Source organism: Dromiciops gliroides, chromosome 2 (genome assembly GCF_019393635.1).
Source record: "Dromiciops gliroides isolate mDroGli1 chromosome 2, mDroGli1.pri, whole genome shotgun sequence".
NCBI classification, from domain to species: domain Eukaryota; kingdom Metazoa; phylum Chordata; class Mammalia; order Microbiotheria; family Microbiotheriidae; genus Dromiciops; species Dromiciops gliroides.
Genome location: NC_057862.1, coordinates 532,481,935 through 532,499,313, shown reverse-complemented (window position 1 = coordinate 532,499,313; position 17,379 = coordinate 532,481,935). Strand labels below are relative to the sequence as shown.

At 40.0% G+C, this 17,379-nt stretch overlaps 1 protein-coding gene across 2 annotated transcripts in view; it reads right to left on the bottom strand.

Annotated features, from left to right (window-relative positions):
* IDO2 (indoleamine 2,3-dioxygenase 2) overlaps positions 1 to 17,379 on the bottom strand; it is a 94,759-nt gene that overhangs the window by 39,897 nt on the left and 37,483 nt on the right. The window contains exons 2-4 of one of the 2 annotated variants that reach the window (XM_043984359.1): positions 15,370 to 15,465; positions 12,311 to 12,430; positions 5,474 to 5,592 (exon numbers count right to left, since the gene is read on the bottom strand). In XM_043984359.1, the coding sequence (XP_043840294.1) occupies positions 5,474 to 5,592; positions 12,311 to 12,430; positions 15,370 to 15,465 (335 nt within the window). The remainder of the gene's footprint in view (positions 1 to 5,473; positions 5,593 to 12,310; positions 12,431 to 15,369; positions 15,466 to 17,379) is intronic. The other variant, XM_043984360.1, reaches the window with a different exon arrangement.

Below are 17,379 nucleotides of genomic sequence, written 5' to 3'. Positions count from 1 at the left end.
GAGATGGAACCAAATGCTCACATATAGAGGTCAGCCTTGTTAAAGAAAAAGGGGACCTTTTCATCTACAACTCTGCCTTACTTAAATCCAATTCATGAGCAAGTCAAGCTATCACCCCATGATGTCATTTGTCCTCTTTGAAAATGAAGGACAAACAACAAAGGAAAAGATAGTAGAGTAGGATGTCTCAGTGAAATAAGTGAGATGAGGAGGAAGACTGCTCATGACAAATAATTCTCAATTCTTTTCTGTGAATGATATGAGGTGAGGTCCTCAGCAGAAATGGGTCAGGGGAAAGGGTGTCATAGAAGACATGAATAGGTTTGGAAAAGCCATTGTAGATAGTGAGATACTGAATCTATTAGGGAGGTATGGAAGGAGTGACTTGAAGTTAATTTGTAGTTGACCTAATCAACACAATTCTGTCATTTCTTCCAACTCCATACAACAGCATATGAATGGGAAAGAAGTAGGAAGATTGTGGGAATGATCCAAGGTTGGGGTTTGGCCGGTCAATGATAAGACAAGGAGCAAAAGATCTGACAGTTGAGGATAACATAAGTTGAGCTGGTTACCCCCCAAAGAGTTAAGAGGGGGAAGGGGAAAAGAGTATAGCCAGTTCAGGTAGAAAGACTGGAGATTATAATGAATATTCAGAGTAGGGTTATGAGTTATAAGGTGTAATAATAAAATATTATGATCAGATAAAGTTATATTAGAGTTTATAAACATGGAAGTAAAACATTTTCAGGCGAAGGCAAGATCAAGGGGTATGTTCCCTGTAGCTAGACAGACTGGATAAGTAGATCATAGGAACTGAGTAGTACCAGTTTGTATATTCAAGTCCTCTATATACAGGCAAGAATTAACAGCATGTCCCTCATTCTTTTCAGGAAGAGACATAGAGCCAATTTCTTGGTGGGCACCTCTAGGCATTTCTGAGGCCAACCTATTAAAGGCTTCTATAGGCAGGGTCCATGAGCTGGAGCTGATAGTCACCAGTGAATACCAGGTGAGGTAAGCTGAGGACTTACTGAATATGCATGACACAAACAGATAATTATGCACATATGACTCAAGCAAGTTTTTTGGGGGGGGTGTTAAATGGAATTAATGCACTCCCATCCCCCCCCCCCCGACTTTAAATGAAGAATGCTGGGGCAAAGTTTGGACAGAGGTGGGTTTTGCAAATTGTTTGACTTGAGAGAACATAGTACAATCCTTGATTGCCACCTGGTGGCTAGCATTAATATGGCATCCTGCCCAACTATAAACAACTCCTTCAAGTAAAAGCATTACATTTCTCATGGAACCAAGGGTGTTTCTTGTGTGTAACATATATTTCAGTATCAAATTGAGTTCTTTCTTTTTTTTAAGGGCAATGAGGGTTAAGTGACTTGCTCAGGGTCACACAGTTAGTGTCAAGTGACTGAGGCCAGATTTGAACTCAGGTCCTCCTGAATCCAGGGTGGGTGCTTTATCCAATGCACCACCTAGCTGCCCTCAAATTGAGTTCTAAATCAGCTACCAGTCCAGTGCACCTGGAACACAGAATACATAAAACAGAAGAAAGTAAACTGAAAAGGTAGGATGGAGCCAGACTATGGGAAATCTGAAATATCATGTAAAGTTTGTATTTTATCTTTGAGACAATAGGGAGCCATTGAAAGCTTTTTAGGGCAGGAATAATAGTCAGACTTGAGTCTCCTTTTTCTTTTCTTTTCTTTTTTTTCTTTTTCTTTTTTTTTTTTTAGTCTTGAGTCTTAAGAGAATTTATTTTGGATACTTTGTGGAGGATGAATTGGAGAAGGAAAAGAAACAGAATAAGGAAACCAATTAGGAGGATATTACACTAATCCAGATGAGGATTTGAATGTAAATTTGAATTAGAGTGGTGATCTCATGATTGAAGAAAGGAGGAGGAAAAAGGGATGAATATTAAGGAGACAGAATCGATAAGACTTAGCAATGGAGGTTAACAGTACCCTCACTAGAAATAGGGAAGTTTGGACAAGAGATAGGTTTTGAGGGAAAGATTTTCAGTTCCAATTTAGATATTTTGAGTTTAGGGTGCCAGTGGAATACCAGGTAAAGACATCCAGCAGGAAGTTATTGATGAAGAAATAGGTTAAGGGCACATATGTATTTGAAAAAGATGGGAAGGAGAGGGAGAAAGAAAAGGTCTAGGGAGAGAAAGAGAGACAGACAAAGAGAGACAGAGAGGAGAAACAAAGTCAGGGGCGGAGGTGGGAGGGTAGAGAAGAGAAGTGGGAATGAGAGAGGGAGAGGAAGGTAATCCTGAATTTATTGTAATACTTGGTGCACATCTGAAATTTCTTGGGTTCCAGAAAGGCAGGGGTGGCATGAAAGTTGCCAGTCATGTTCTGACTTTTCATGACCTCATGGACTTGTCTATGGAATTTTCTTGACAAAGATACTGGAGGGGGTTACTATTTCCTTCTCCAGTGTGTCACCATTTTATAGATAAGGAACTGAGGCAAAAAGGGATTGGTTGACCTTCCCAAGGTCACATAGCTGCTACATGTCTGAGGTCACATTTAAACTCAGGTCTTGACTCGAGTCCTAGTGCTCTATCCACTGCACCACCTAGTTGGCCCTTGAAAGTTACTACAGGGTGCCATATTTGTGAAAGCCACCAGGTGGCGGTCAAAGCTTAAGCTATACTAGTTTACTTCAAAAATACACATTTGCAAAAAAATCCTTAGCGTAGCTGTAGCATCTCTAGGTTTTGAATTTAAAGTCTAGGAAAATGGAATAATTCCTTAAATAAGTCTCCATTCCCTTGGCTTGCATGAGTGACTCTACTGACTCAAGTCAATCACCTACTCTGGAAGTCTAGAGAAACACCAACTCCACTAATGCCTTCAACTGCTGAGAGTAATGTGAGTGTACGTTATTTTGTGGGGCTCAACCTATGATTTCACTTATTTAGGGAACTCCTGGTAAGGAAAATTCCTCTACCAATGCAGTTTATCATCTGCCCTGCTACTGTCTTACACTCAGAGAGCTGCATGAGGTCTTGAGAAGTTAGGCAATTTCCCCAGGGTCACATAGCCAGTATATTTTGGAAAGGGGATTTGAACTCAGGTCTTCCATACTCTAAGGCTATTTCTCTATCCTATCCTACCTTTAAAAGGGTGGGGGTGGGGGTGGGGAGAAATCAGGGGTAAGGAAAATTGGCAGTAGGACTAGGTATACAGTATGATGTTTAACTAGAAAACAAAAGGGACATGATTTAAGAGAAGAAAGCAAAGCCAGAATAGCATGCTGTACTGGGAGAAGGGAGAGGGTTGGAGGTATCAGAGGTCACAGTTGTATAAATAGGTTGAGAAGGAGTGAAACATAGAAAGAGGTGAAAGGAAAGGATTGGGATCAGAGAGGGGAATCTGTGAGCACAAGCCCATGGAGGGGCTATGCTTATAGGCCATCTCCCACCTCACCTCCCAGAATATAAGGTCTCCTTCAAAATTGAGCTCAAGGATTTCCTTCTGCTTGAGGCCTTTCCACGTCTTGTCATCTGCTAATGTCTTCCCTTCCCCCCAATTATATGCGTTTCACATCTCCCTGTTTATGAGTCTAATCTATACAGCCAGCTCATCATGATTGATGCAAGCAATGAATTGCAGGAAGTGGTCCCATGAATTTGAATTTGTATCATTTGAAGTTACGATTTTTAAAATATGATTGGTTCCAGCCCAATGTAAACATGGGGTATGAATTCAAGTAATGTGACCATTTCATGAGATTCATAATGTGAAAAGAAAGGAGTACTTTCACTTTTGTCCCCATATCCCCAAGGCTTCCCACAATACCCGGCATATAGCAAGACTTTGAATAAGTGCTGGCTTCCTTCCTTCTTTGCTTGCTTATCTAATGTAATGGGGCAGATAGGTGGCACAGTGGATAGAGTGCTGGCCATGGAGTCAAGAGGGCCTGAGTTCAAATCTCACCTCAGACACTAGCTATGTGACCCTGAGAAAGTCACTTAACCTCAATTGCTTTAAACATCCAGGGCCATCTCCAGTCATCTTGATATATATTTTGTCACTGGACCCAGATGACTGGAGGAGAGAGTGATTTTGGTAACTTTGCAAAGCCCTCCCTCATTTGAAGGCAATTAAGTGCAAGTCATGACATCACCCCAATGTCATGAGAGAGAGAGAGAGAGAGAGAGAGAGAGAGAGAATATAGTTCTTCAGAGTTGAGTTAGATAAAGTGGGAGAACAGAATATCCAAATGGACATGTATAGTGAAGCCTACAGGCATAAAGGTAAGGAGAAGGAGTGGAGACAAAGCCTGTGAGTCAGATACTGAACTCCATGGAAAGGAGAAAAAGTAACCTAAAGATAATAGGAACAAGGATAATAGAGATGGAAGAAAACCAAAGGAAACGTTGCAGAATACTGGGGGAAGGGGTTTGGAAAGGGGACACACATTTATTAAGAGCTTACTATATTCCAGGCACCATGGCAAATATCTCATTTCATGGTAATAGGAGGGTCTGGAGATGGCAGTAGGGAGTAAGCAGTAGATCAAGTCCTTCCTGATCTGATGCTATACAGTACATAAAAGGAACAACCTACACTTGTGATGGTAGTGGAGGAAATAATATCTCCTAGAGAATGTCTGGTTTCTATGCATACCAAAAGAAGAAAATCTTCTGAGCATGAGATGAAAAGATCTCCAAGGAAGGGGACTTTATTAAGAGTTAGGTTGCAGAGGGTATGAAGGAAGGGGGAAGCAAAGGGAATGTGGATTGTGAAAGGATCCAGGACTGAGCAAATGACAATTCTGGTTCACAAGGAAAAAGGGAGCAGAATTTAAGTGAGGACAAAAGGATGGAGAGAAGAAGCAGTTAATCTAGGACCCTATTTTCTAGGATCAGTACAAGGGCTTGGGGTTGGCTTCTGGGCTTGTCACTCCAAATATGGGTACAGGAAATTCCATGAACAAAGATGGATACTGAGAGTCACAGGGTGTCTTGTTCATATACGTAAGTTAAGAAATTATCTAACAACTAGAATTCCTGGGGTATTGAACTGAACTAACTTGGCCCCCAGGACAGTACCTTATGCCAAGATGGTAGAGAACAAAGTAAATGAAGATCTGCCAATCTTTGAGTCCATAAAATCACACACCTCTTAGTAAATTGAGTACCTGAAGACTCATAATCATATTTTTCTCTTTTTTTCTACTATAGTGCTCTCTCTCTTTCTCTCTCTCTCTCTCTCTCTCTCTCTCTCTCTCTCTCTCTCTCACACACACACACACACACACACACACACACACACACACACACACACCCATCCACATCACCAGGCATCCAGATCATTCCCTAGGTATCTCCTTTACTAAGTAGTTCAATGTTCTGCAAACCTTTATATCCACAAATTCCCATCTCTAACTGAATTTCATTTCTTTCTGTCCCAGCAATATTTACTACCCAACTTACCCATCTGGATCCTTTTTCTTCCAGTTCATCAGGACTAAATCTGAGTGCCCCAGGATAGGGGGTAGACCCAAGGTTCTAGAGACTTCCACAAAGGGAAGGGCCAAGTTTCTCGGCAGAACCTGTTAGACACAGACATAGGCAGATGTACAATCTAGAAACCCTGTGGGACCTTGGGCTTATTGTGGGAACCCCCAGTAGCAGCTGTTAGAATTAAATTTAGCCCCTTATGTACCAGAAGACATAATTGGGAACAAGAAGTAAAAAGAATTTGTAAGGAAACCTATTTCAACTAGATACATGGAAACAATTCCTAGTGACAATTATCTCCAGGTTGGTCTCTCTCTCTCTCTCTCTCTCTCTCTCTCTCTCTCTCTCTCTCTCTCTCTCTCTCTCTCTCTCTCTCCACACTATTTCAGGTTCTTTTGATTATCAACTTGGACTGCTGTGATAACTTTTTTACACTTTATTCTATCTTCACTCTCTCCCACCTCTAAGCCATATCTCTTACTACTAACATTCACATCCCATAAGAACAAGGACCCTGTCTTATCTAAGATATGCATCTCTCCCACCTCCTAGTATGGCACTTTACATACACAAAGTTGATAGGTTGAGAGGGCCTGCCTTCATTAAGAAAAGAGTGGGTGATCTTTTAGTGGATGTGTTGTAGTCACGACTCTTTTACAGCTTGTGTTTGACTCTCTGGTACTGGAGTCCTGTCTTACTCCGATCTTCTGTCATGCCAGGATTCTCGGTTTGATCAAGGTCACACCCAGTTAGCAAGGACAGAGCAGAGTCAATATTCTGACTCTGAAATCAGTACTACTTTACAGTGAGGAGAAGATACTTACATGATTTCCTGGAAGTGGCAAAGGCTACTTAGGAAAGATATACAACTTTGTATCTGTGGGTTTTGAAGAGTTCCAATAACATTTAACATTTAGTGGGAAGATGTGATGTGATGTATGCAGTCAGTCAGCTAGGATTTATGTGCCAGTCACCATGCTAATCACCAAGGATAGAAAGAAAGGGAGGTGGGGGAGTCCCTATTCTCAAGTTGCTGACAATCTAATGGTCCACAGATCATAGAATTAGGGCAACAATCAATACAGGAGGAAAGTAAGAAGACCTGAGGTTCAAAGAGAAGGGACATTTCTCACTTGGGGGAATCAAAGAAGGCTTCATGGAGGCTGGGGCATTGGAGTTGGGCACAGAGAACAGCATGAACAAGGACACAAAGGCAGGAAAACATGAGGCATGTGTAAAGAATGGGGCCTGGCTGGAATGTAATAATAATAAGTAGCATTTATACAGATCTTTAAGGTTTGCACACCTACTTTTATCTCATTTGATCCTCACAACAACCCTGTGAGGCAGGAGTTTTTATTCTCATTCTACAGATGAGATAAGAGGCAGAAAGTGTCCAAATGTCTTGTTCAGAATCACAGAACTATGAAGTAATGGAAGCAAGATTTGAATTCTTAGTCTTCCTAACTCCAACTTCTATACTCTGCCCAATGTACCATCATATAAAGGTTTGTTGAAAGAGAGAAGAGGCTGTAAAGGTTGGTTGAAAAGGCTGTGGATGACTTTGAATGCCTGGGTAAGGAGGTTGAATTTTACACTTTAGGTAATTGGGTACCAGTGAAGGGTTTTGAACAGAGAAGTACTATGACTAGATCTGTGATTGAGGAAATCCTTACTAGTGCAAAGAACGGGGAGAAGGACAATTGAAATCTATTATAATAGCCCAGTCATATGGAATTCAGGCCCCTACTGTGGTGGAAGAGAGAGGAGAGCATAGGAAATAGGAAGGGTATAGAATAGACTCAGTCACTGGTAAACAAGGAATAGGGAAGAGTCACCAGTGATATTGACAGGGGTTTGAACTTGGATGTTATGGGAGAAAATGTGTATAAAATCAATTTATGGAAGACAGCCATGTTTATTTCTAACATGCCCCTCACTGCTACTGTCCGAGATTGAATTCTTGGCCCTTGATCCTATTTCAATCTGATTCAAAAAACATTTATTAAGTACCTACTATATGCAAGGTACTATACTAGGCACTATAGGAATAAAGACAAAAATTATTCCATCCCTGCCCCAGAGAGATTTATATTCTGCTAGGAAGAAATACTACAGGTATACAGATAGTAAATATAAGGTAGTTTGAGAAGGAAGAGGTCACTAGCAACTAAGAGAATTACATGGAGGAGGTGGTCTCTGAGCTAAGGTTTGAAGTAAAGCTAAAATTCTATAAGGAGGCATGGGAGTGTTTCAAGTATATGGGGAACAACTTGTGCAAATATATGGAAGTGAGAGATGAAATGTTGAATTTAAGGGAAAGTTTGTACAATTTGGCTAGAACATAAAATGTAGGAAATGAAGTGATATAAAATCAGACTAGAAAGGGAGGTCTAAGTCAGAGTTTGGAAGGACTGAATTATCAGGCTGAGGAATTTCTATGTTACACTAGAAGCAATAGGGAACCACAGAATATTTCTAAGCAAGGCATAACATGGCCAAATATGTCCTTAGGAAGGTCATTCTTGCATTTGGATGAAAGATAGATTGAATACAGGAAAAACTAAGAAGCAAATTGGCTAAATTGGAGGATAATAAGGACCGGCAGTGAATAGAGGAGTGGACCTAGAGTCAAGAAGACCTGAGTTCAAATTCAGGCTCAGAAATGTACTTGCTTTATAACCTGGACAAGTCCCTTAACCTCTGTATGCCTTGATTTCCTCATCTATAAAAAATGAGAATAATAATATAGTATTTATCTTCCAGAGTTATTGTAGGAATTAAAATAATACTTGTAAAGAGATTTGTAAACTTTAAAGCATAATCAATACTAGTTATTATTTTTTTTAATGAGGCAATTGGGGTTAAGTGACTTGCCCAGGGTCACACAGCTAGTAAGTGTTAAGTGTCTGAGGCCGGACTTGAACCCAGGCACTCCTAACTCCAGGGCCGGTGCTCCATCCACTGCACCACCTAGCTGTCCCAAAACTAGTTATTATTATCATTAGTACTATTGACTTGGTGTGCTATGTCATTGTACCGGTAAGACCATTAGACTAAGAATCACAGTTAATAATTGTATAACATTGCCCAAGTCATTTAATCTCTTGGGATATCAGCTGCCTCATATGTGAAGTGAAGATAACATTGTGATCACATGAGACTATATATGTAAAAGTTCTTTGGAAAGAGGAAAGCTCAATAATTCTTGGGGGTCATTTCCAGGATGGAGCCAAGATGGCAGAGGAAAGGCAGTAAGCTCTCAGAACTCATGACATGATCACTCCAAAAAATCTCCAAATAATGCCATAGACAATTCCTGGAGCAGCAGACCCACAAAACAATGGGCTGAGATAATTTTCCAGCCAAAGATGGCTTAGAAGGTCTGCAAGAAGGGGCCACTGTGCTGGGGCAAAAGTGGAGTCCAACCCCACAGTCATACTGACACAGATCCTAGTCCCCGGCAGGCCTCACCAGAGAAAGAGACTCCCAGAGTTTCTAAATCAGCTGCAGCACCAGCATCTTCTGGAACTAAGCTTATGGTCTGGTGAGAGGGTTGAGCAGTTGGCATGGGGGGGGGCAGAGATTACAGGGGTCTCTGCTATCACTAAGGTGGAACTTGGGTGTTTCAAGCCCACTGGGAACCAAGAAGTAGGCTTGTGTGGCAGCGACCCAGGTTGGGGAGGGGTGCAGGCTCATCAGAGCTAATAACCATAATACACAAAGCTTTGCTGTCTGATTAATTAGTAAGTTTGCCTGGGGTTATCTATAGACCAGAGAACAGGCCAGGAAAGTGAAGAACCAGCACCTCCTTAAATCATACCACTTGGGACCCCATGAAGCTTGGGACAATGCATCCTGGAAACAGTGCCCCACTTTAAGAAGGAGTTAAAAGTCAAGTAAAAGACAGGCAAGATGAGCAGGCAGAGAAAGATGGGGACCATAGAAAGTTTCTTTAGTGACAGGGAAGAGAGAGGTGCACCCTCAGAAGAGAATAGCAATGTCAGGGCTCCTACATCCAAAGCTTCCAAGAAAAATATGAATTGATCTCAAAAAGGTGCTCAAAAAGGAAGATAAAGTAATAGAGGTAGAGGAAAAAATGGAAAGAGAAATGAGAGTGATGCAGGAAGGTTAAGAAAAAAAAAGTCAACAGCTTGAAAAGCCAAATTGGCCAAATGGAAAAGGAGGTACAAAAGTCCCTGAAGAAAATCATTGCTTAATAATTAGGATTGAGCAAATAGAAGCTAATGACTTTGTGGAAAATCAAGACACAATAAAGCAAATCCAAATGAATAAAAAAAAAATTGAGGACAATCTGAAATATCTCCTTGGAAAAATGGCTGACCTGGAAAATAGATCTAGAAGAGATAATTTGAAAATTATTGGTCTACCTAAAAACCATGATCAAAAAAAAAAAAAAAGAGCTTAGACATCATCTTCCAGGAAATTGTCAGGGAAAATGGCCCTCATATTATAGAAGCAGAAGGTAAAATAGAAATTGAAAGAGTACACCAATCACCTCTTGAAAGTGATCCAAAAATGAAAACTCCCAGAAATATTATAGGCAAATTCCAGAGCTCTCAGGTCAAGGAGAAAATATTGCAAGCTGCCAGAAAGAAATAATTCAAGTGCTGTGGAGCCACAGTCAGGATAGCACAAGTTCTATCAGCTTCTACATTAAGGGCTTGGAGGGCATGGAATATTATATTCCAGAGGGCAAAGGAATTTGGATTACAATAAAAACTCACCTATCCAGCAAAACTGATTATAATCTTTCAGGAGGGAAAAAATGGGACTTCAATGAAAAATAGGACTTTCGGGTATTCGTGATGAAAAGAACTGAACTGAATAGAAAATTTGACTGTCAATCATAAAAAGGTAAACAGGAAAAATAAATTAAGAGGGATGTTAAAAGGTTAAACTGTTTACATTCCTACATGGGAAGAGGATATGTCTAATTCATAAGAATTTTCTCAGTATTAGGGCAGATGATAGAAATAAATTTAGATAGAGGGCACAGGTGGAAATTGATTATGAAGGGATGATATCTGTAAAGCATTTATTTTTGTTTATCTTTTTTTGTGGGGTGGTCAGAGCTGGGTGACATGCCTGGGGACAAGCAGTGGGTGAGTGTCTTGTGTCTGAGGCCGTATTTGGACTCGAATCCTCCTGGGTCCACGTTGGGTGCTTTGTCCACTGTGTCATATAGCTGCCCCATGATGACATCTTTAGGGTAAAATTGGGGGTTGAGAGGAATTCACTGGGGGAGGGGGAGGGGGAGAGGTAGAATGGGGTGAAATTCCACATGAAAGAAACAGGAAAGGGTTTATGGAGTGGGCGGAGAGATGGGGAGGAGTGGGGCAGTGAATGAGCCTTACACTCATCAGAATTGAATCAAAGACCTTAATCTCATCAGAGTTGGCTCAAGGAGGAAATAACATACACACTCAATTAGGTGGAGTAATCTCTGAAAATGTGCAGGAAAGTAGATGGGGAAGGGGATAAGGAGGAAGGGGTAAAAGAAGGGAGAGCAGATTGGGGGAGGGACAGTCAGAAGCAAATCACTTTTGAGGAGGGATAGGGTGAAACAAGATAGAAAATAGAGTAAATATCATGGGAAAGGGAATAGGATGGAGGGAAACATTTAAGAATAGCAACTGTGAAAAATAAATTCAAAGCAAAGGCAAGAGTTATGTAAGATGATGATGATGATGATTGACGATTGGATGAAGATGGGGATTGATTGTTGACAATGAGGATGGATTGAGATGATGATGATAATTGATTGGTGATTATGATAAAACATATGGTACTTCCTTTGCTGGGCTTTTGTGAAGAAAATTCTTTGTCAGGTATAAGGTACTATATACATGTTATCCATTACTGTTGTTGCAAGAATCAACCTCATAGGTTTATTGTAAGGAAATCTCTCTTTAAAGTACTATATAAATGTAGTTTACTATTTAAAAAATTATGTGCAGGATGCTATCAGAAAAACTTGGAAAGACCTACATGAGTTGATTCAACATGAAATGTACTGTGATGTTTAAAATCTATAAATCCCATTATTTCATCACAGTATTATATGTAAAATAACAACAATACTATAAGATGATCTGCTGTGAATTACTTGCTTATTTTCAGCAATGCAATGATCCAAGACAACTCTGAAGGTCCTATGAAAAATGTAATCCATCTACAGAGAAAGAACTGATGGTGTTGGAATACAGATTGAAGCATAATGTTTTTTTGTTTGTTAGTTCCTTTATCTGAAATTTTGTTTTTGTCTGTTTTCTTTCACAACCTGGCTAATGTGAAAATGTTTTGCATGATTGCTCATGTATAGCTTATATTGAATTGTTTGAGTTCTTGGGGGCTGGGGTGGGGAGAGGAAGAGAATTTGGAACACAAAGGTTTTTTTTTTTTAATTGATGTCAAAATTTGTATTTACATGTAATTTGGGAAAATAAAACTTAATGGTAGAAAAAAATAAAAATAAAAAATAACAATTCTTGGGGGGTTTATTGAGTTATTCCTCTTTCTGGAGGTCAAAAATAGGGTGAATGAGTCTGATTTGATAACTCCAATAAGTGGCACATGGAACCCTAACTATCTCATCTTCCCATTCCCTCTCCTAGCTTCCCCAAGCAAAAAACAAGAAACCAAAAGAAAGAGGACCCCTTTGGGTAATGGTAGTATTACCATAGGAAACTGAGAAAGAAAATAACAGTGGAATGGAATCTGTCTTGTGAGCTTAAGGCCCACTAATGGTCAATTTTCAGAAGAGAGGTGAACCTTTCTACCCCTTACGTTAGGAATGTTCTTCTCTCCTTCCTGCCAGACATATCCCATGGTAATAAAACTAAGCAGCAGGTGGGCCAAACATTGTTCTCGATGATCTTTCAGGAGGTGACAGCTTAGTAGGGGCATCTGCAGGTGGGAAAAGGAAAGAGAGGGAAAAAATGAATGAGTGTTGGGAAGTGTTGATAAAAGCAGAGAGCAAAAAAGGGTGAGAGGAGAAAGAGCAGAAGAAGGGAGAGGAATGTGGGCTAGGAAGGGATAAGGGGGGGAAAGTCTTTCTTGCTGCTGAGAAACTGAAAAATGCTATGTTCACCCATGCACCCTAGTCCCTGATCCTACAGACTTGGCTAGCCCCGGATAGTACAAGCAGAATTGGCAGGTGACAACAGCATTTATTTTTTTCTGATCCCATTAAGTTTTATTTTTCCAAATAACATGTAAATACAAATTTTTACATCAATTTTTTTTAAAACTTTGCATTCCAAATTTTCTTCCTCCCTCCTTCCTCCCCCCCCCGCCCCCAAGAACTCAAGCAATTCAATATACACTATACACGAACAGTCATGCAAAACATTTCCACATTAGCCAGGGACAACAGACTTTCTTAATGAAGATCAAATAGTCTCCACTATTGTCTAATTGTCCTTTCTACTCCTTAGCTTCTCATGCTATTGTTGTTGTTGTTCATCCTTCATTTTTTAAATTTCCTTTTCATCCTTCATTTTTGAAGAGGATCAATGACATCACATGTGATGTCTTGACTTGTGCATGAATTGGATTTAAGTGAAGCAGAGTTACACAAATTTGTAGGCTTCACTTTCTCTTCCAGAGTCATCATAATCTAGTGATGACAAGACTTAAGACTACTGGCGATGGCCTGGAATGCAGTGGATAACCTTGGCATCTTCAACGTCTAAGGCTCTAAGCACTTCACAGCACCTGCTTCAGCCATCTTCATGAATGTTGGAACAAATAATTCTAAGCTGCCTGTGTAGACATCCCCCTATCTCACCAATAGGCTTGAGGCCTGTCAGTTACCCTCAACCTAGCTTAGTCCAGCTAATAAGAACCACCTAGCTACCTTCATGGGCATCAAGATGGCACAGTAGATAGAGTGCTGGGACTGGAGTCAGGAAGACCTGAGTTCAAATTCAGTCTCAAATACTTACTAGCTGTATGACCCTGGACAACTCACTCAACTCTGTTTGCCTCAGTTTCCTCATCTGTAAAAATGAACTGGAGAACAAAATGGCAAACCATTCTAGTATCTTTCCCAAGAATGCCCCAAATGGAGTCACAGAGTCAGAAACAACTGACTGACTACAGCTACCTTTTCTCCCTTCTTTCTTTGCTTTCTTTCTTTGTAAGCCTATCTGTTCCCACAGACTCAATTATTATCTCTATGGATGAACCCTATGGCCATATATCTCTACCTTAATCTCTCCCCTGAGATCTAGTCTAATGTTTACAACCATATTCTGGAAATCTCCACCAGGATGTTCCATATGCATATCAGACTCAACATGTACAAAATGAACCCTTTAGCTGCCTTCCCAAACTTGCCCCTCCTGCCAGCTTCCCTATTTCTGCTGATGACATCATCATCATCCCTGTTGTTCACTCTCAAATCCTTTGCAACAACCTTGAATCTTCCTACTTCCTCACTTTCATCTCCAATAAGTTGTTAAGGTCCTTTATTTTACCTCCACACTATTTTAGCATCCATCCTCTCCTCTGTCCTCACCCAGCTACCACCTTTTGTCAAGCTCTCATCACATTGAGCAACCGGATTATTTTTAATAGCTTCTTCATTGACAACCTCTGCTGACAACCTCTCCCTTTTCTAATACATTCTCCTCACAATTACAAAACTAATCTTCCTGAGGCATAGATCTGACCTTCTGATTCCTCTCCTCAAAACCTTCCATTGAAGCCCTATTACCTCTAGGGAAAAAATACAAACTCCTCAACCTAGCAGTCCAGAATCTGACTAAAACCTACCTTTTCAGGGTCATTTCACTCTAGTGTCCTTTATACCCCACCATATACACATACACACACACACACACACACACCCTTGTTGAAATCATGTAATTTGTTTTAAATCTTCCATGAAGGGATCCATGATTCATAGGATCATAGATTTAGAGCCAGATGGGACCTTGAAACCCATTGACTACAACACCTTAATTTTAATAGATGAGGAAAGTAAGGCTCAAAGAAGTTGTCACAGGTTCCTACACTTTTGCTAGTGGTTGAGGTAGGGTTCCCCCAGCTGAAAATTATCCCAGTGGTATGCTGGAGCTGGCTCATTAAGGCATTCTAAAGCTGCTTGTTGATACGAGCATTTATACCTTGGAAATTGGAAAATGCTACAAATCAGGCATTGATTTATTGTTTTGTTGATTGTATAGACTTAAGATAGTGATGAATAACATGATATTAGTGCATATTAAATTTAAAGTGTGTCATAAGTCTACACCCCCACACACAAGAGCTGATTGTTAAATATTTACTAATATAACAATGGGTTTCTCTCTACTCACATTTCTCCAAATACTTGACCTAGATATTCTTTCTTTCCCTACCACATTTTATCTTGTGTCACAGTAATTTGTATATGTATCTTTTCTCCTATGATAAAAACAATATGCTACCTTGTTTTTCATCTTTATATTTCCTCCAGTGGCTAGCACAGTGCCTTATATAGAGGAAGTACTTGCTAAATGCTTGTTGACTTGAAAGTTTAAGGTAAAGGAGGTATTTGGAGACAAAGAGCCCTTACTTCCCTGCAATGAAATAAATAATACCAGTAGGTGATTGGATCACCCAACCCCACCATGTGTACACACATGCCCACATACATACTATGGAGACTCTCTGTTGAATCAACAGGGGCTTGAGGACTAAATGCAGAGGAGGAAGAGAGAAAAGCAGGAGAAAAGAAAGGGAACAATGGGATGGGGAGGTGGAAAAAGAAATAAGGATGTGAGGCAGAAGGGTGAAGTAGAAAGGCAGAGGCAGAGACAAGAGAAGAGAGAGACAGAAAGATTGAAAGTGGAAGTTACCTCATCCACTGTAGCTCGGAGCTGATGACTCTCAATCAAGAGTGGCAAATTACTAGCTATTTCCATCCAGGGCATGTAGTAATGGGAAAGTTCTTTCTGCATGTAAAAAAAAAAAAAAAAGAGTGCCTCAGTACATTGGCCAATCTGGGAAACACACATCCAGGTTCTATTAGCTAATTCCTTGTAGATTTCAGTTTTGAGAGGCTAGGAAACAGACTGTTTCCAGTAAACAAAGTATGAAAGATTTCAAAGCAGTCTTCCTGTTTGGCAACCTTCCTTAGATCACATCTTTAAAAAAACAAAATCATTGTTGCAGTAACAGAAACTTCTGCAACCACAAACATTCATATGAACAAACAAGAAGAAAACAAGTAACAAAAACAATTTCCATAGTTGAAGAAAAATCCTATTACCTATTAACTTAAATGAAAGTTTAAAACTCAGCAAGTTTCATCTGATTCGTTTCCTTGTTCCCTTCGGAATCTGTATATTTTTTTCCAAGAGTTTTATTTTTCTTGTTATTTGTTTAAAAGTGGCCTACATTACCTCTGGGAAATTTTTCAGTGCTTCTAAGGATATGCTCCAAAATCTCTCCTTGGAACAAAAGGCATAGCTTTTTTGTTTGTTTGTTTGTTTTGCAGGGCAATGGGGGTTAAGTGACTTGCCCAGGGTCACACAGCTAGTAAGTGTCAAGTGTCTGAGGCCAGATTTGAATTCAGGTACGCCTGAATCCAGGGCCGGTGAAAAGGCATAGCTTTTTAAACATAGGTTCTACTGGTGATGCTGAAGAATTCAAGTGGCAGTACAGCCAAGGGCAGGAAATGGGCATATGAGGTTACTACCCACCACCTTATTTAAAAAGTTTATTTGCTTTATGCAGGAGAAATGGCATAAAAGATGTTATCAGGGTGAGGTTTGACCAAAACCAAGATGGGTCAACTAGTCATCTAGGGAAATCAAGGGAAAAGTAACAGAAACCTGTTTAATCCATTAGCATTTAATGGGGCTAGAAAAAGACTCATAGCAGCACATCAGTGGGATCCCAGTGCATGATTCATTGATTCATTCAGTAAGCATTTAGTGAATGCCTAGTAAGGGTCAGTCACTGTGCTAGGCACTTTAAAAACATGACTGAAAAAAATAGTCCCAGCCCTTAAAAAACCTCCATTCTATTGGGAGAAGGAAATGTGTGTGTGTGTGTGTGTGTGTGTGTGTGTGTGTGTGTGTGTATATATGTAATACAAAGTATTTTCAGGGGTGTGCTAACAGCTAGAGGAGGGTGGGGCTCTGGAAAGGCCTTCTCTGGGAGGTAGTACTATTGTTTGTCCCTATGCCAAAGAGGACCATGACATCTGGCATGTGACTTGATGGCTTGAAGAGAATTGGATTTAAGTGAGGGAGGGTTTTGCAAAGCCTCACTCTCTCCTCCAGAGCCATCTGGGTCCAATGGCAAAATACAGAGCTGGGCTAATGGTCCCCTGGGAGGTAGCACTAAGATGACCTTTTGAAGGAAGCTAGAGACTCTGCAAAGTACAGGCAAAGAGCCAAGCATGACACCAGATGTTAGATGGGAGGGAATGATCAATGCCATATAAGGAACAACAAACAGGTCAGTTTGTTTAAAATAAAGTGCATATGAAGGAGGTTAATGTGTAATTACCCTGGAAAGAACCTAGGGCCAGATTTTGAAGGGCTTTAAAAAATCAAAAGAAGGAGTTTTTATTTTATTCTAGACGTAACAGAGTTGGTTTGTTGTTGTTGTTTTAAGCAGGAACGCAATAGGGTCAGACCTGTGCTTTAAAATTTTCTCTTTTACTATTAGGAAAATTATAAATTTAACCAAAAAAAATTATATGATTATATCAATAAAAGAAGAAAAAATATTTTGACAAAATGCAACATCCATTTATGTTTAAGACATTAGAAAACACAGGAATAAAGATTATTTTTCTCAAGATGATAAATAGTATATTTCTAAAACAAATAGCCACCATTATGCACTTTGGAGAT